This window comes from Lathyrus oleraceus, chromosome 3, assembly GCF_024323335.1.
Source record: "Lathyrus oleraceus cultivar Zhongwan6 chromosome 3, CAAS_Psat_ZW6_1.0, whole genome shotgun sequence".
In the NCBI taxonomy this organism is placed as follows: Eukaryota; Viridiplantae; Streptophyta; class Magnoliopsida; order Fabales; family Fabaceae; genus Lathyrus; species Lathyrus oleraceus.
The window spans coordinates 213,038,285-213,051,391 of record NC_066581.1 but is presented as its reverse complement, the minus strand read 5'-3'; the positions used below and the strand labels follow the sequence as shown (position 1 = coordinate 213,051,391).

General features: G+C 34.4%; 1 protein-coding gene across 2 annotated transcripts; it reads right to left on the bottom strand.

Moving 5' to 3' along the window:
* Positions 1-666: 666 nt before the first annotated feature.
* Positions 667-9,186, bottom strand: LOC127126390 (phosphatidylinositol N-acetylglucosaminyltransferase subunit GPI1). 2 transcript variants are annotated; one of them, XM_051055310.1, is made up of 10 exons: positions 9,018-9,186; positions 7,940-8,159; positions 5,518-5,901; positions 5,271-5,411; positions 5,087-5,190; positions 4,789-5,013; positions 3,073-3,564; positions 1,830-2,257; positions 1,259-1,352; positions 667-1,136 (listed from the first exon to the last, which is right to left on the bottom strand). In XM_051055310.1, the coding sequence occupies exons 2-10, from the start codon at positions 8,150-8,152 to the stop codon at positions 1,022-1,024; spliced, it is 2,196 nt and encodes a 731-aa protein (XP_050911267.1). In that variant the 5' UTR covers positions 8,153-8,159; positions 9,018-9,186; the 3' UTR covers positions 667-1,021. The 2 variants fall into 2 exon arrangements, with proteins under 2 accessions (XP_050911267.1, XP_050911269.1); XM_051055312.1 differs by lacking the exon at positions 9,018-9,186 and having other exon boundaries at positions 5,518-5,738; positions 5,852-5,901; positions 7,940-8,128.
* Positions 9,187-13,107: the final 3,921 nt, after the last annotated feature.

Genomic DNA, 13,107 nt, shown 5'->3' with positions numbered 1-13,107 from the left:
GTGTTTATTGACACATGGGATAAAGGAAAACAACATACAAACCAAACCATAACAAAGTTCCACAATAGAGAACTAACCTCTCACTGCCTAACCATAAGACACCTTTCTTACTTCTTCTATCATACACACGCCACACTCTGGGCTCAACATTTCTTACTTCTTCTATCATACACAGGCCACACTTTGGGCTCAACATTTTTTACTTCTTCTAACATACACACGCCACACTTTGGGCTCAACATTTCCTTTGTTAGCCAATATGTCTCCTTCCTTACTAACAGGCCCATTCCTATCAACACACCCTGTGCATCAAGCTTTCACCCTATGCATCAAGCTTTTGGCTTTAATTTTACTCTGGATCTGCACTATTTCTGCTACGAAGTTTATGGATAGTCGTTGAGCTCATTATGTATATGGTAGACGATTTGATGCAGTTCTATAGGTTTTAAACAACATATAGCAATGTAGGTTCTTAAATACTCCTCGTTTAAGAGATTTTACTCCAATTCTAGATGATTTAACAGTACTCGGCCCCCAAAAAAAACGATGAAGTAACAGTTTTTTACCAAAAAGAAGATGCGGTAGCAGTAAGAAAGCTATAATTTCCATCCCAACATAATAATAACAAACAAATAGTAATGGAAACAAATAGTAATGGACAGTGACTCGATCAAAAAATCAATGAATAGAGTATCACTAATATGCTCAAGCAGCATGAGAGTTCGTTAATACATTTACAAAAAAAAATGCTACTTTTTTCTAGTAGAATAAAAATGCTACTTTTATGGAGGAGACATCATTCTCAGTATGGGGCAAAACCCCCTGGATAAAAAATAAGCCACTCCTATGATGAAGAATTCTCAATATTACCCCGTTGAAAAAAGTAAAAGCCACTATTTCTCTAAAAGAGTAAAATCCATCAATCAACATGAGAAAAAGGCAAGTTGGATGAAATCTGTGGAAATAACTCCCAGAAGTAATGCCTGATTGTACACAACCAAAAAAATCCGATCTAAAGCCACTATGATCTGAAGCAGGCAATAACTGAATCATGACAGAGGCGCCAATACTCTTTGTAGGGCAGGGACATCCATGGCATTGGTGAAGGAAGAAGAGTTCCATGCATATATGGCATTCTGGCAATGAGGAAATAAAAGCAAAATTGAAAAAAGAAATGGAAAAGAGTTAATTAAAGAAAACGACTAAACAATCACAAAAATTACAAGAGAAACTAGCACTAGTCACTACAATATCTTACCTTTGCCCAATGAGAATTCCATAAGCTACTGTGGAGATGGATGACCCAGAAACTCCCAAAAATGCATTTCTGAAGTGAGGCGAGATAACTTCTCCTGAAATATAATCCATTGAAGTAAGCACGTAATGTTCTCCAATGCAAACATACAGCAGCAGCATATAATGCAAATTCATACTGCTCCCATATCAGTTATCACAATTGATATTTCAATCAAGCCTTCAAATTCATTTTCAATAAATGTTTGAAAATACCTATATATATGTTCCTTTTATCTCTAATATGTTCATTTTCACAAAAAACCAAAAAAAAAAAAACTGCCTGATTTACTATGACACGGATCATCAAAAGAATAATTCATAAAAATATTAGACATTCAAATTCTTCAAGTAAAAGTAAAAGCCCGAGACATTAATAGAGAAGATCTACAGAGATGTAGCATATTTACGGATTCACTACATGATGTGTTAAATTTCATTACTTTACCAACATATAGACATATTTTGACAACCAAAAAGAAAAAACCAAATAGAAGAATCAATCTGAACCCTTAAGTAATAGTTTCAGACCTCACCTATGCTCAAATAATTGCTGTGGAGAATTGAAACCAATGTACTAGATTTTTCTCTATTGAAATCCTTTAGATGCAATGATTCCTTAGATGAGTTTATTTCATCAGTAAAATCCTGATTTGTAGAAGCGGTATGATTACTCTGACAACCAAAAATTTCAAGCCATATTCCACAAGGGAATCTTCCAGGTCTCATCAACCAAAGAAATATCTTGATATAAGGAGTAGCATGAATTACCGAAATAGCAATTTCAATAAGTATGCAGATGAGACTAATGGTCGTGTCAACAATACTAAAGAATATGTAGAAAACGGAAGTAGTTGGTAACAGAAGTAAAAGTGGTGTAAATAGAAGTGATCCAACAATATGTTGCTTCACAGTGTAGTCAAAGCTATCCAACCTCTGGCGAAGAGGATTCCACTTCCGACCCCTGCCAAAACATTCAGCTACTTATGATTCAGAAATATGAGAAAGCAGAGCAAGTATTATGCAAAATGTTTGTGCATTATAACAAATATTCTTTAAAAGGATACTGAATCACAAATGAAGTAGTTCAGCAAATATGAAGGATATAATGATCCACATTTCTATTGTAAGTTATATTCGTTTTTACGAGTTCTTAACAGCTAACAATAATTGCTTCTTGCTCCCTCAACTCACTGTCAATGTTTTCAGACATATACCATATTCAAAAGGACAAATATGACATAAGAGACCAGGAAATATTCAAAACGAATATTTGGTTCAAAACAAATAGTGCTAGGTCTCAACTCACTGTCACTGTTCTTATTTAGGTGAGTATAATATGGCTCTGCACCTTGTTATTGTTCCAAAACAAATAGTACCAAACAGTCAAAGAACCATAGGTTAACAGCTTATAAAATTTACAAAACAAACTATAAATATAATACTAGAATGTTCCATTTATGGAATGCCAAATTATGATGTTCAGATCTCATTCAAATCAATGCCTTACTTTCAGCCTATCATGTCAAAGAGAACCAATATTTGTTACTCCCCCCACCCTATCTCATTATAAGTGTCTCTTTTGAAATATTTATGTCTCAAATTATTTGTCACTTTAGAATACCAAGATAATGTTTATTAATTTTTTCCATTAAAATACTCTTATTTATTGTATCAATTCGTCTAATCATTTTATTACTGAAATCAACACAACTAATCATTTTCTTATAAATTGTGAACTACTTAAATGAGACACAAAAAATGAGAAGGAGGAAGTACCTAAAAAGTCGCCACAAAGCTGCTAGTGCCTGTATTTGTGATGAATATATAAGTGAAATAAACCAATGAAGAGTTGAAACATGTAAGGTTCCCAACACAATCATGTCTATGATCAAAGAAGCGGGTATAGTAAATCCACAAAGAATTCCTAATATAGAAAGGCCTCGAATAAAATATTTGAAGATGAAACACACAAAGATCCAGAGTGTTGACCATACTTGGATTGCATTCAAAGAAAGTAAACCAAGTACACCTGCCAGTTCAGCATTCAATTTGAAGCCCGCGGGGTTTCCCATTAACCAAACACACCCGGAGCGCAAAAAAGTGGCAAACCAATGGATAAAGTTCAAACCCGACAAGCAAATTGATTCTTCATGATATAACAGTGACCAGCCAACCAAGTTTCCTAGGAGAATATCAACGGCCAAAGATGACCACATAGAATGTCTATGCATTGCAGCTTTCTCTGCATATTGAACACATGTTTGAGACCTAGCATGCAAGAACAGTGTTAAACATCGAGAAATATTTAATCAATATCAAAAATCACAGATTGTTAAGAATAGTGAATAATTGAACAGCAAAGAAAAACTAAAGCATTTAACTTCAGAACTTAAATTTATGTTACATAAAAAATACCTCTGACGTAAGTTGAAAGAGGACAAGATACTAAGTGATAAAAACAAAATGTCAAATATCATTTTCAACTTCAACCAAAGAAAAATTGTTTCATAGTAATCATTAGAGTATTATTGAAAACTAGGGTGTTCCTGGTCAAGTTCAGTTTGGCAACTTGTTATGCTCAGTTGCAAACTTAACCTTTCTTCAAAGCTCACAAATTTAATAAACCAGACTGAACCACAGGTTCTCAAGAAATTACATGAATAAAAACACTATTCAAAGATTGTTAGATTTAAACCATAGTTGATTGGTGTTTCTGGTCACACGAATATCTTATTATTTCTGAATAAAGTCAAAAGCCATGATCCATAGAAAGAATAATTTTTAAAAAATAAACATAAGGGTAATATTTCAATGTAAATAAGCAACATCATGCAAGCAACTCCAATATTATATTTGTAACATAAATAAAAAGAGACAAATGTGGGAAAGCAAAGTGGAACAAGCCAACAATGGAAGAAGTAGACCTGGAGGGAGAAAACATAATAACATTGCTCAATTCAATCACAGATTCAAATCAATAAATATCCCATTATGTAACAATCCTGAAGTAGGCAAACCCAACTTGACAAACAATTAGACGACTATCCTAAATTTCTAAAAAACTAAAAAACCCGATTTTATAAAAATACTTCATCCAAAAGACACTGAAAGTCAAAAAATTACAATAGATTTTCAATACCTATGTATACGCTGCACTTAACTGTGTAAATACCAAAACTCTATATTATGTTATTCTAATCCCATATCAGGTGAAATTTCTATATACAACACTATTGAGCCCATATGGTTCAATCTAATCTCTCAAATTTATTTTGGGTAAACAGTACAGTAAGGAAGCTGAACTGAATCACAGTTGGATTTCCTTTAACCATGTTAGTTTGATTTGTTTTCTTGAACACCCTTACCAAAATATCTCCTTTATATGAAACTAAAGTGTATGAACTTCATACATTTACACGACTGTCCAAATTATGAAACAGGCCACAAATCAGATAGCTCATTAATACTTTACCAAAAAAAAAATCATATTACCTAAGGTCATTCTCCTGAAGAAGAATTGGCCAATACAATATCTGACAACAACGGATTCGGATATTTATCCATGCCGTCTTCTTGAATACATTTTCTGATGTCGCGTACAACCATGATTCTGATTCATGACTAAAATGTGATTGGAAAAACTGAAGAACAATATAGAACATGGTGGAGAACGAAGCCAAAAACTTGCAAAACAGATGTCCTATGAGAACAAAAAACCTGAAAAATCACAAAATCGTCAAAGCTTGAATAAGAGAGCAGGAGATGGTGCATTGGTATTTGAAGTGTGTACATTGGAAATAGGGATAGTTGGCCCAAGGATCTTCTTGGGACCACATGTCTGTCAAATATTCTTTTAGCAGCAGATGTGCAATTAATTGCCAGAATAACTGTATCCTGGGATGAAATTGAAAAGGCACATTAGCATATAGGACAAAATCTGCATACACAAATATGAATACGGCAAACATTATTACCAAATCAGTGAATTTATGCTTTTTATGAAGCCCATCAACCCACTTAGGATTCTTAATGGGACCTTTCGCTTGCTCATTTGAACCAAAATGACACAACGAGAAATGATGAGCACCATAAGAAGGTGTTTCATAAACTATTACCTACAATTGATCAAATATGATACATTGCTGTTAGAGAAATGGAAAAGGTTTTGACAACAGCTACAAGCAGAAAGGCTAGTAAAAGAAGAAATTGTGACTTACATACGTGAACATCATATTCTGACAGAGTTAGTCCATTGCAATGAATGTGGTGCAATTTAGGAAGCCTGTAAATTCCTACATCATTCTGTTCAGAAGAATCAAACATCAGCACGACCCAATTACTTTTTCCAATAAAAGATTGGGTACTTTTCGTCAATGATCCATCTAATTGGAGGAAACTGCAACTCCTACAGTTATTATTTCTGTGTACACTTGTACTTCCCTCTGCCCATGCATTGCCACAATCAGAGAACTTTTTTTTATCAGCATTTGCTTCAGCTGTCAAACTATTGCTAGTACTGTCAGAGACACACAGACCAAGTACAGAGAACACAGACCTATCCTGAAGAATTGCGGGCATGCTCCCATGTATGTCATGAATGATCCCCTGATAGAGAGCAGCAGTTCATGATGTTAGTTATTCTCTTTACACCAGACCATTTCAGAAACCATATAGGATAACTTGTATGGAAGAATCATTAGAAGACACAGCAGGATTTTTCCCACAACTACCATAAATGTGAAGCAGTCAACGAACCAAGATTTCTAAGACTAACAAAAAACTTAGTTATACAACATTTCATGTAGGAATTGTTCCCAAGGGTCCATTGATCGGTCACCATTTCCATTGAATTCCCGCCGTTAATCCGACGTATTTTCATCACTCTGGTAAGATTTATGTTTGTTTTTAGTTGCATTTGAGTCAAGTATCAAGTTTTGTTGGTTTGGTATTACATTACATTCGATTACGAGTTTAAGTCAAAAAGACCTTGTTTATGCTTCGTTTGGGTAGTGTCATTGTTCCAGGTTTAAAAAGCAAGAATGGTGAAGTTCGGGACACTCTGAAGGACGAAAATATGACAGAACAGCAGGTCAACACGGCCACCCGTGTGCCACCACACGGCCGTGTTGTTGGTCAAGCAGAGAAAAAGATGAAGCAGAAAACAGGGATCAACACGGGCACCCGTGTGTACACACACGGCCGTGTTGATTAAAACAGTGCATCTACACGGGCACCCGTGTGTAGGGACACGGCCCGTGTTGTTGCTACTGTAACAAATGCTGAAATTAATTAATGCAGGAGAAAAAACACGGGCGCCCGTGTGTACACACACGGCCGTGTTGATTGCACGCAGCCTGGAAAACCTAATTTTGCATTGTGAACCGATTCTTCTCATTAAGGGCAGTATGGACCTTTTGCTTGGAGAGGAGGCATCTGAAACTATAAGAAGGCTTGGAAGAGAAAGAAAGAGGAACCTTTGGACAGACGAACGAAAGCATTACAGTGGAGAAGATAGCGAATACAACGGATTCGAAGACGGCGAGATTCAAGGGTAGCCACCATTGAAGATCAAACTCTCCTAATTCTTTGTAATGTCTAATCTTTACTTTATGAGTTCTTTAAGTACTATGAGAGGCTAAACCCCCTGATGCTAGGGGGGTGGTCCTGATGTTATCGTATGTATGAATCTGAACCGATAATTTCCTGATTTCTATGTTAAGTATTTCAATTTAATTGTGTGATGTTATTATGCTTTTGTATCGGACAAATACAAATTAATCTATGACTTCCAATAACAGGACTGTGATTGGTAGGGTTTTCACACAATTAGGTTTATGAATGCATCATCTAGGACTAGTAACTTTCGTAAATCACCGTAAACCTTGATATTTTGTATGATTAAAACCAACGATTAATTAAATGGACATTTAAATAATAATTGGTAGTTTAATAGTTTCTTCCTTAAGGACTTAAGTAAGAGCATTCTGAGGTTAGGTGATTGAAGGCTTCATAGGCAGTAAGGAAATTGGAACGGAATTCATAACCGGGTAACTCAACCACTCACCCTAGCATCCTTTATCTTAATCTATTCTTGTTATCAATTTTGTGTCTACTATTCTAAATTCCAAAACAAACCAACCATTATCTTTTTGTTTGAATAGAATCGAATTGAAATAAGTAATTCCTACGCAATCCTTGAGATCGATACTGGGAAATAAACTCCCTATTACTACATCGGTGAAAATAGTACACTTGCTATTTTTCCGATCATCCATCCTAATCAATTTCTTGTCCCATCAAACATTATCTATTTTTCCCGACGAATTTCCAATAAGCTGGCATAAATTACATTTACACCTTATATTTAGGTGAGAATCTTTCAAGATTCAAGAAAATGATATCTTACCGAATATCCTAAAAGAGAAAAATTTAATCTTTATTCAAACATGACAACCCTTAAAAGATCTTGTCTAATATAAAATTTATTAATATCACAAAAAAGGAAACCAAAATTTCCTCAGCAATTAATGGTTGCAAAAAAGAAAGACATATAATCACTTCATTGCCGCGATTGTTATTTCAGTTGTTTTGCTCTAAACTGCGTGCAAGAGATTGTGAGTCGAATATATTAATATTGGTATACCTCAATTGCAGGAGTAGAACTAGAAAGCAAAACCTCACGACAAGTAAAGGCTACAACAATGTCAAGGGATGACGGTGAGCAGGTGACAAACCACCCCAATAAAATACTTGAGGAGGATTCTTGGTTTGATAAGAGCTGCCTTGGCCACCAAAGTCTACAATGTTTTTTCATCTTCATCTTATGATCTTCATTGTAAACTAAACTACTAATCATTAAATCCCTGCAATAGCAGAAAAAGCATGAATTCACTTGATTTTTATAAATTCTCAGATAAAATATTGATGCAAAATAAAAATAAGAAGATTTACATGGAAATATAATAAGACAGAATTCCAATCTTTGTAGAATTAAAAACATATAAACAACCAATCTGCAGTTTCATATAGTTTCCAATTACTACATACTTATTTACGACGTACTCTCCAATCAATACATTTCCATTTTAAACCAATATCAGTTTAATTTGCAGGATATGCGATCGTTAGAGTGTTCTGATTGAACTTGATTTTAATTATTGTTTAAAATTATTGCATAGCATTTTTCTTTAAAAATTAAGTTCATTTGAGAGTACATACCGATGTTATTACTATCTCACAGAATAAGCTATGATATTTGATACATAAAACTAAACACACTCTCAGAAAAAAGGTCAAAAAATTTCCATAGCTATTCAACATCATATCCATACAAATCCAAATAACCTTATGCGTGTTAACCTTCTTCTGATATAATATAACTATAACCAACCAATCAATAAAAAAAACATAATGATAAACATATCAGTTTCTAATTACATTAAAGTGTCATTAATTCTTAATTAAAACATAGTTAACTAAAAAAATTGAATAATTGCACAGAACTAGGGTAATTACTAAAGCTGTGTTAGTTAAAACTCGACGAAGGATCGGCAATTTTCCTAGTTAGGGTTTGGAGATTCATAATTGAAGTCAATAGTAGCGAAGCAAGAGGATATGCATTTCCCACTACTCATGGATGAACCTTTAAAACAGAAAGAAAAGGCAAAATCTCTATAACATCGACTATACGTAGAGGAGAGAGATTAGCTGAGAATACGTACCGATGTGTAGGTAATAGGAGGCGGAGGTGGCGAAGCAACGATCGACAGCACCGGCGGCGATAAAGTGCGAAGAGCGACTAAAGCGAGGCTGAGTGAGAGTGTAAGAGACGACACTCGAAGACAATGGCGAAAATAAAAGCTAAGCGAGTGTGCTGTCAAAATGGTATTTATTTTATTTTTTGCATTTTAAATTTTTATATATAATTAATTTATAGTTTTCCTCTCCATATTTTAGGTTGTTCATCCTTCTATTTTAAAATAAAAGTTTAGATTTTCACTCATATTTTTTTTTGGGTGTCTTTATTCTTACAATCCGTGACAAGATTTTGTAAAAATTTTATAGATAAAAAACATAAATTTAAATATAAATATTTTGTAAGAAAGAGATCCAAATTGTTTCAATTCGCTCTCTACAATCGAATATTTTGAGTTAAATTGACAACCAATATTTTCATATATATACATGAATTAAACATATAAAAATAAAATGATAAACAGTAACATAAAACAAAATATTTATTAAGATATGATTTTATATTTTGTTATGTGGTAGAAGCATAATTGTTCCGTGAATTATAAAGTAGTGCTTCTTACGGTAGATTTGGGATTCCGGTGCGGTGGTGCATATCTGACAATGAGGTGGATTATAAGATTAATACTTATATGTTCGAGTTAGTGAGTAAACAAAAAAGAATGGAGTGAATTATAGTTAGAATAATTGTATATTATGTTGCACACGTGGTGATTTATATATGATAGACGATAATTTGGTTAGAATAATTTGACACGTGGACATGTGGCCGGTTCAAAACAATTATCCACGAGGTTTGTCGTAGTGTAGTGTATGGGAAGCCTTTCGAAAATTGAGTTGGGTCCTCTGGGTCGGGATCTTAATATGGAAGAATGGAAATGGTCGGGAGAAAATGTGCATTAAATGCTAGTCTCATAAATGACATGTTTCATAAGATTTCTTCACATGTGGTCCTTGTTTGGGAGAATATGGACTCGAATGGTCTATAAGTGAAGGTTGAATGGACCAAGATCCACTGTAGTCATTAATCCATGCAGTCACTGCAGTTAAACACGTATGAGTCATTAGATGAGCTCATTAGTGAATCACAATCCTTGGATTTTTTTTTCATAAAAATGAATAAAAGTATAAAGTGGAGAGGGATATAGAGTAAGTGATTGCAGGGAATAAAAATTTGGGGTTGAATAGACTTTTCCAAAAAAAAAAAATTAATTATTTACATTTTAAAATCAAAGTTCGATAAAAATTGTTTGGCGTTAGGGGTGTTCGCAATGCGGTTTGGGCGATTTTGATGCTAAAATTCATCTAAATTGCAAGAGGAAAAATGTATGGTTCGGTTTGCTTTGGTTGACTTTTAAAAATAAAATCGACCCAAATCAAATCAAATCAATGTGATTTGGTTTGATTCGATTTTTTACAAGATTTTTATTGAGCTATACATACAAATATAAAGGACAACATAACTTTATGTATAGTCATTCATATATTATCAAATAACAACAAAGTTCATCATGTTTGGAGAATAACTTCTCATTTAATATACAAAAGTCATATTAGACAAAAGTGGAATAAAAATATAAAACAGTAGTATAAAACAATATAAAAACATTATAATAAAATAGAAAAAATAGAGGAAAAGAGATAATAAAGGCGATGAAAAAGATATAACATAAGAGATGAGAGATTAGAGAAGAAGAGACGCGATAAAAATGAAATTGGAAGAGAGAACAGTAGCATAAAAATGAGAAGATGAAAAGGAAAGAACTTAATAGGGGAGGGATTAGAGAAGAATATGCGAGATGTACTTGGAGAAAAAGATGAAAAGAATGTGCAATACTGCTAGAAGATATTTGAGAATTGTAAGAATCCAATTTTGACCCTAAGATCCCTCATGCATTTCCATCATAAGTATTAGCATTGGGATCATACCTTGGCATCCTCCTTACCCCTTTTCATTGGGTTTGTTTTGGGAGAGATCACCAAGCACTTTGTGATTATATCATACTTGTATTTTTATCATTTCACTAACCAAAATACCAAAAATATGTCTTTGTATTTGCCTAACTCTTTTGTAGGTAGGGCATGATCTCATTGATTCATCAAGATCACATCTAGGGTTTGAGACCCTCATGAACAAAGAGCACAACCAAGAATTGATTCAAGAATGGTTATGAACATCATATATGAGTCCCAATGTTCTCTACATATTATATTAATCAAGTTTGCTTCAAGAGTTTGGGGGTGATTTGCCTTGAAAACCCTAGTTTGATTGGGTATCTTGAGTAACTTCTCCAATAAGAAAGTGAAGAGAATTGGAAATTAGCAAGCTGGTTGATGGTGGTTGGCCAGATGGATTCATCTGATCAAAACTGGGTCTCCCTAGACCATATCTCCTATAATTTTCATCATATGAAAATTATTCTAAGAGGGAACTTACTCTAAATGACATTATAAACAACTTTCATGTTGAGACCTAGAGCTAGGTTTTCTTGGAAAATCATTTTCTATGTTGAAACATTATAGGTCATTTTGTCTAAACCCTAATTTGAAAGTCAACTTCCCAAGACCATAACTTGCTCAATTTTTATGAGATGAAAGATTTCCAAGTTGCACAATCAAATTCAATGTGTCTACTTCAACTTTGATGTTTAGAGTGGGAGCTAATTCAACTTATTTGAACATGTGATATGAGGCTACATTATAGGTCACTTTTGACATATACCATTGATCAAGTGATATTTCCAAACTTCAAAAATGCATAACTCTATCATTTCAAATCCAAATGACATGAAATTGGTGACCATTTTGAATGTATTTTAGATATCTACAACTTTGATGAAGACACTTTTCTCATTTGAAGCTCCCATAAAAAGTTAAGCAAGATGGAATATTGAGACATATGGCTTGACACTTAGAAAAATTTTGATATGTCAAATTTTTCCAAACTTCCACCTCAAATTTCTCCAAGTTCCAAGCTACAAATGAAAAAGTGTTAAACATCAAACTTGTTCCTCTTGATCTCACCTTTCCAAAGAGATCAAATCCATTCATTTTGGACTTGAAATGCATAGGCCGCGTATGGCTTAAACAGGCTGATATCATTTGGCATGGATCCAACTTCAAGTATCAATGTTCAATTGCCTTACATTCCAAGCTTGCTTCCACATATTTGATCATTCATTTTGGACTTCAAGCTATCATTTCATGGGCCTATGCGCGCCCATGCACCATGCTATCATCATTTTGCCAAAATTGGAAAGTGAAAAGAGTGTGCAAATATCACATGGATTTGGCTATATATACAGCTGCATTTGCTCAGAATTAACACACGCATTGCGCCAGCTTTGAATCCCCATTGAAAACCCTTCACTCTAAGAGGCTAACCCTGATAAATTCATTTGAATTTGAGCTTGAATCTCCACTGTTTTGGAATTTAATTTTCCAGGAATCCGTTGCTTCTAAACCTTTCCATTCCTCTCCTGCAAGCAAGTGAAGTGAAGTCAAGCGTAATTCAGATCAAGATCTAGCAAGTTCAGACCTCCATTGAAGGTAACTTGCAGAAATTTTAAACTCTTCGATTCTCTTAAATTGTTGCTCAATTCCATTGATTCTTGAGTTGTCTGAAATCCTACCAATGTAGGCAAGAAGATTGAGTTGCTTTGAGGGCAAATCGAAGCAACTCAAATCATGAACCTCATTTTTCAATTCCACGTATCTCTTAATATATTTTGAAATGGAGGAATTGGAGGTCATATCCGTGCTCGGTGATGTTTTCTCTTTAAAATCATGTCGCTGTTTTGTATTTTAGTGATAGTTCATCTTGACCAGTCTGGTGGAGCTCACTGGGGAAGATGACCGGAGCTCTGGCTCCGGCGATGATGTGGCTTGCATCTGGACCATGGGATCTAATTCTCACGTTTTAATCTTGACTGTGCCTTGTGAATACCATGTGTACAGCGGGTTTGACTAAGGAACACATGGAGCGCGCGTTTTGGATCATCAGATCTGCCACCTCAATTAATGAGGGAGATCTGATGGTTCACGTATTTTTGGATTTTC

What these genes read in the sequence shown, in the direction of transcription:
- LOC127126390 (XM_051055310.1), bottom strand. Translation starts at nt 8,152, where the DNA reads ATGATTAGTAGTTTAGTTTACAATGAAGATCATAAGATGAAGATGAAA. An exon ending in CAACTATCCCTATTTCCAAT is followed by an intron (nt 5,014 to 5,086) that starts GTACACACTTCA and finishes GTGATTTTTCAG; the next exon opens with GTTTTTTGTTCTCATAGGAC. An exon ending in CTTCAGGAGAATGACCTTAG is followed by an intron (nt 3,565 to 4,788) that starts GTAATATGATTT and finishes CTTGCATGCTAG; the next exon opens with GTCTCAAACATGTGTTCAAT.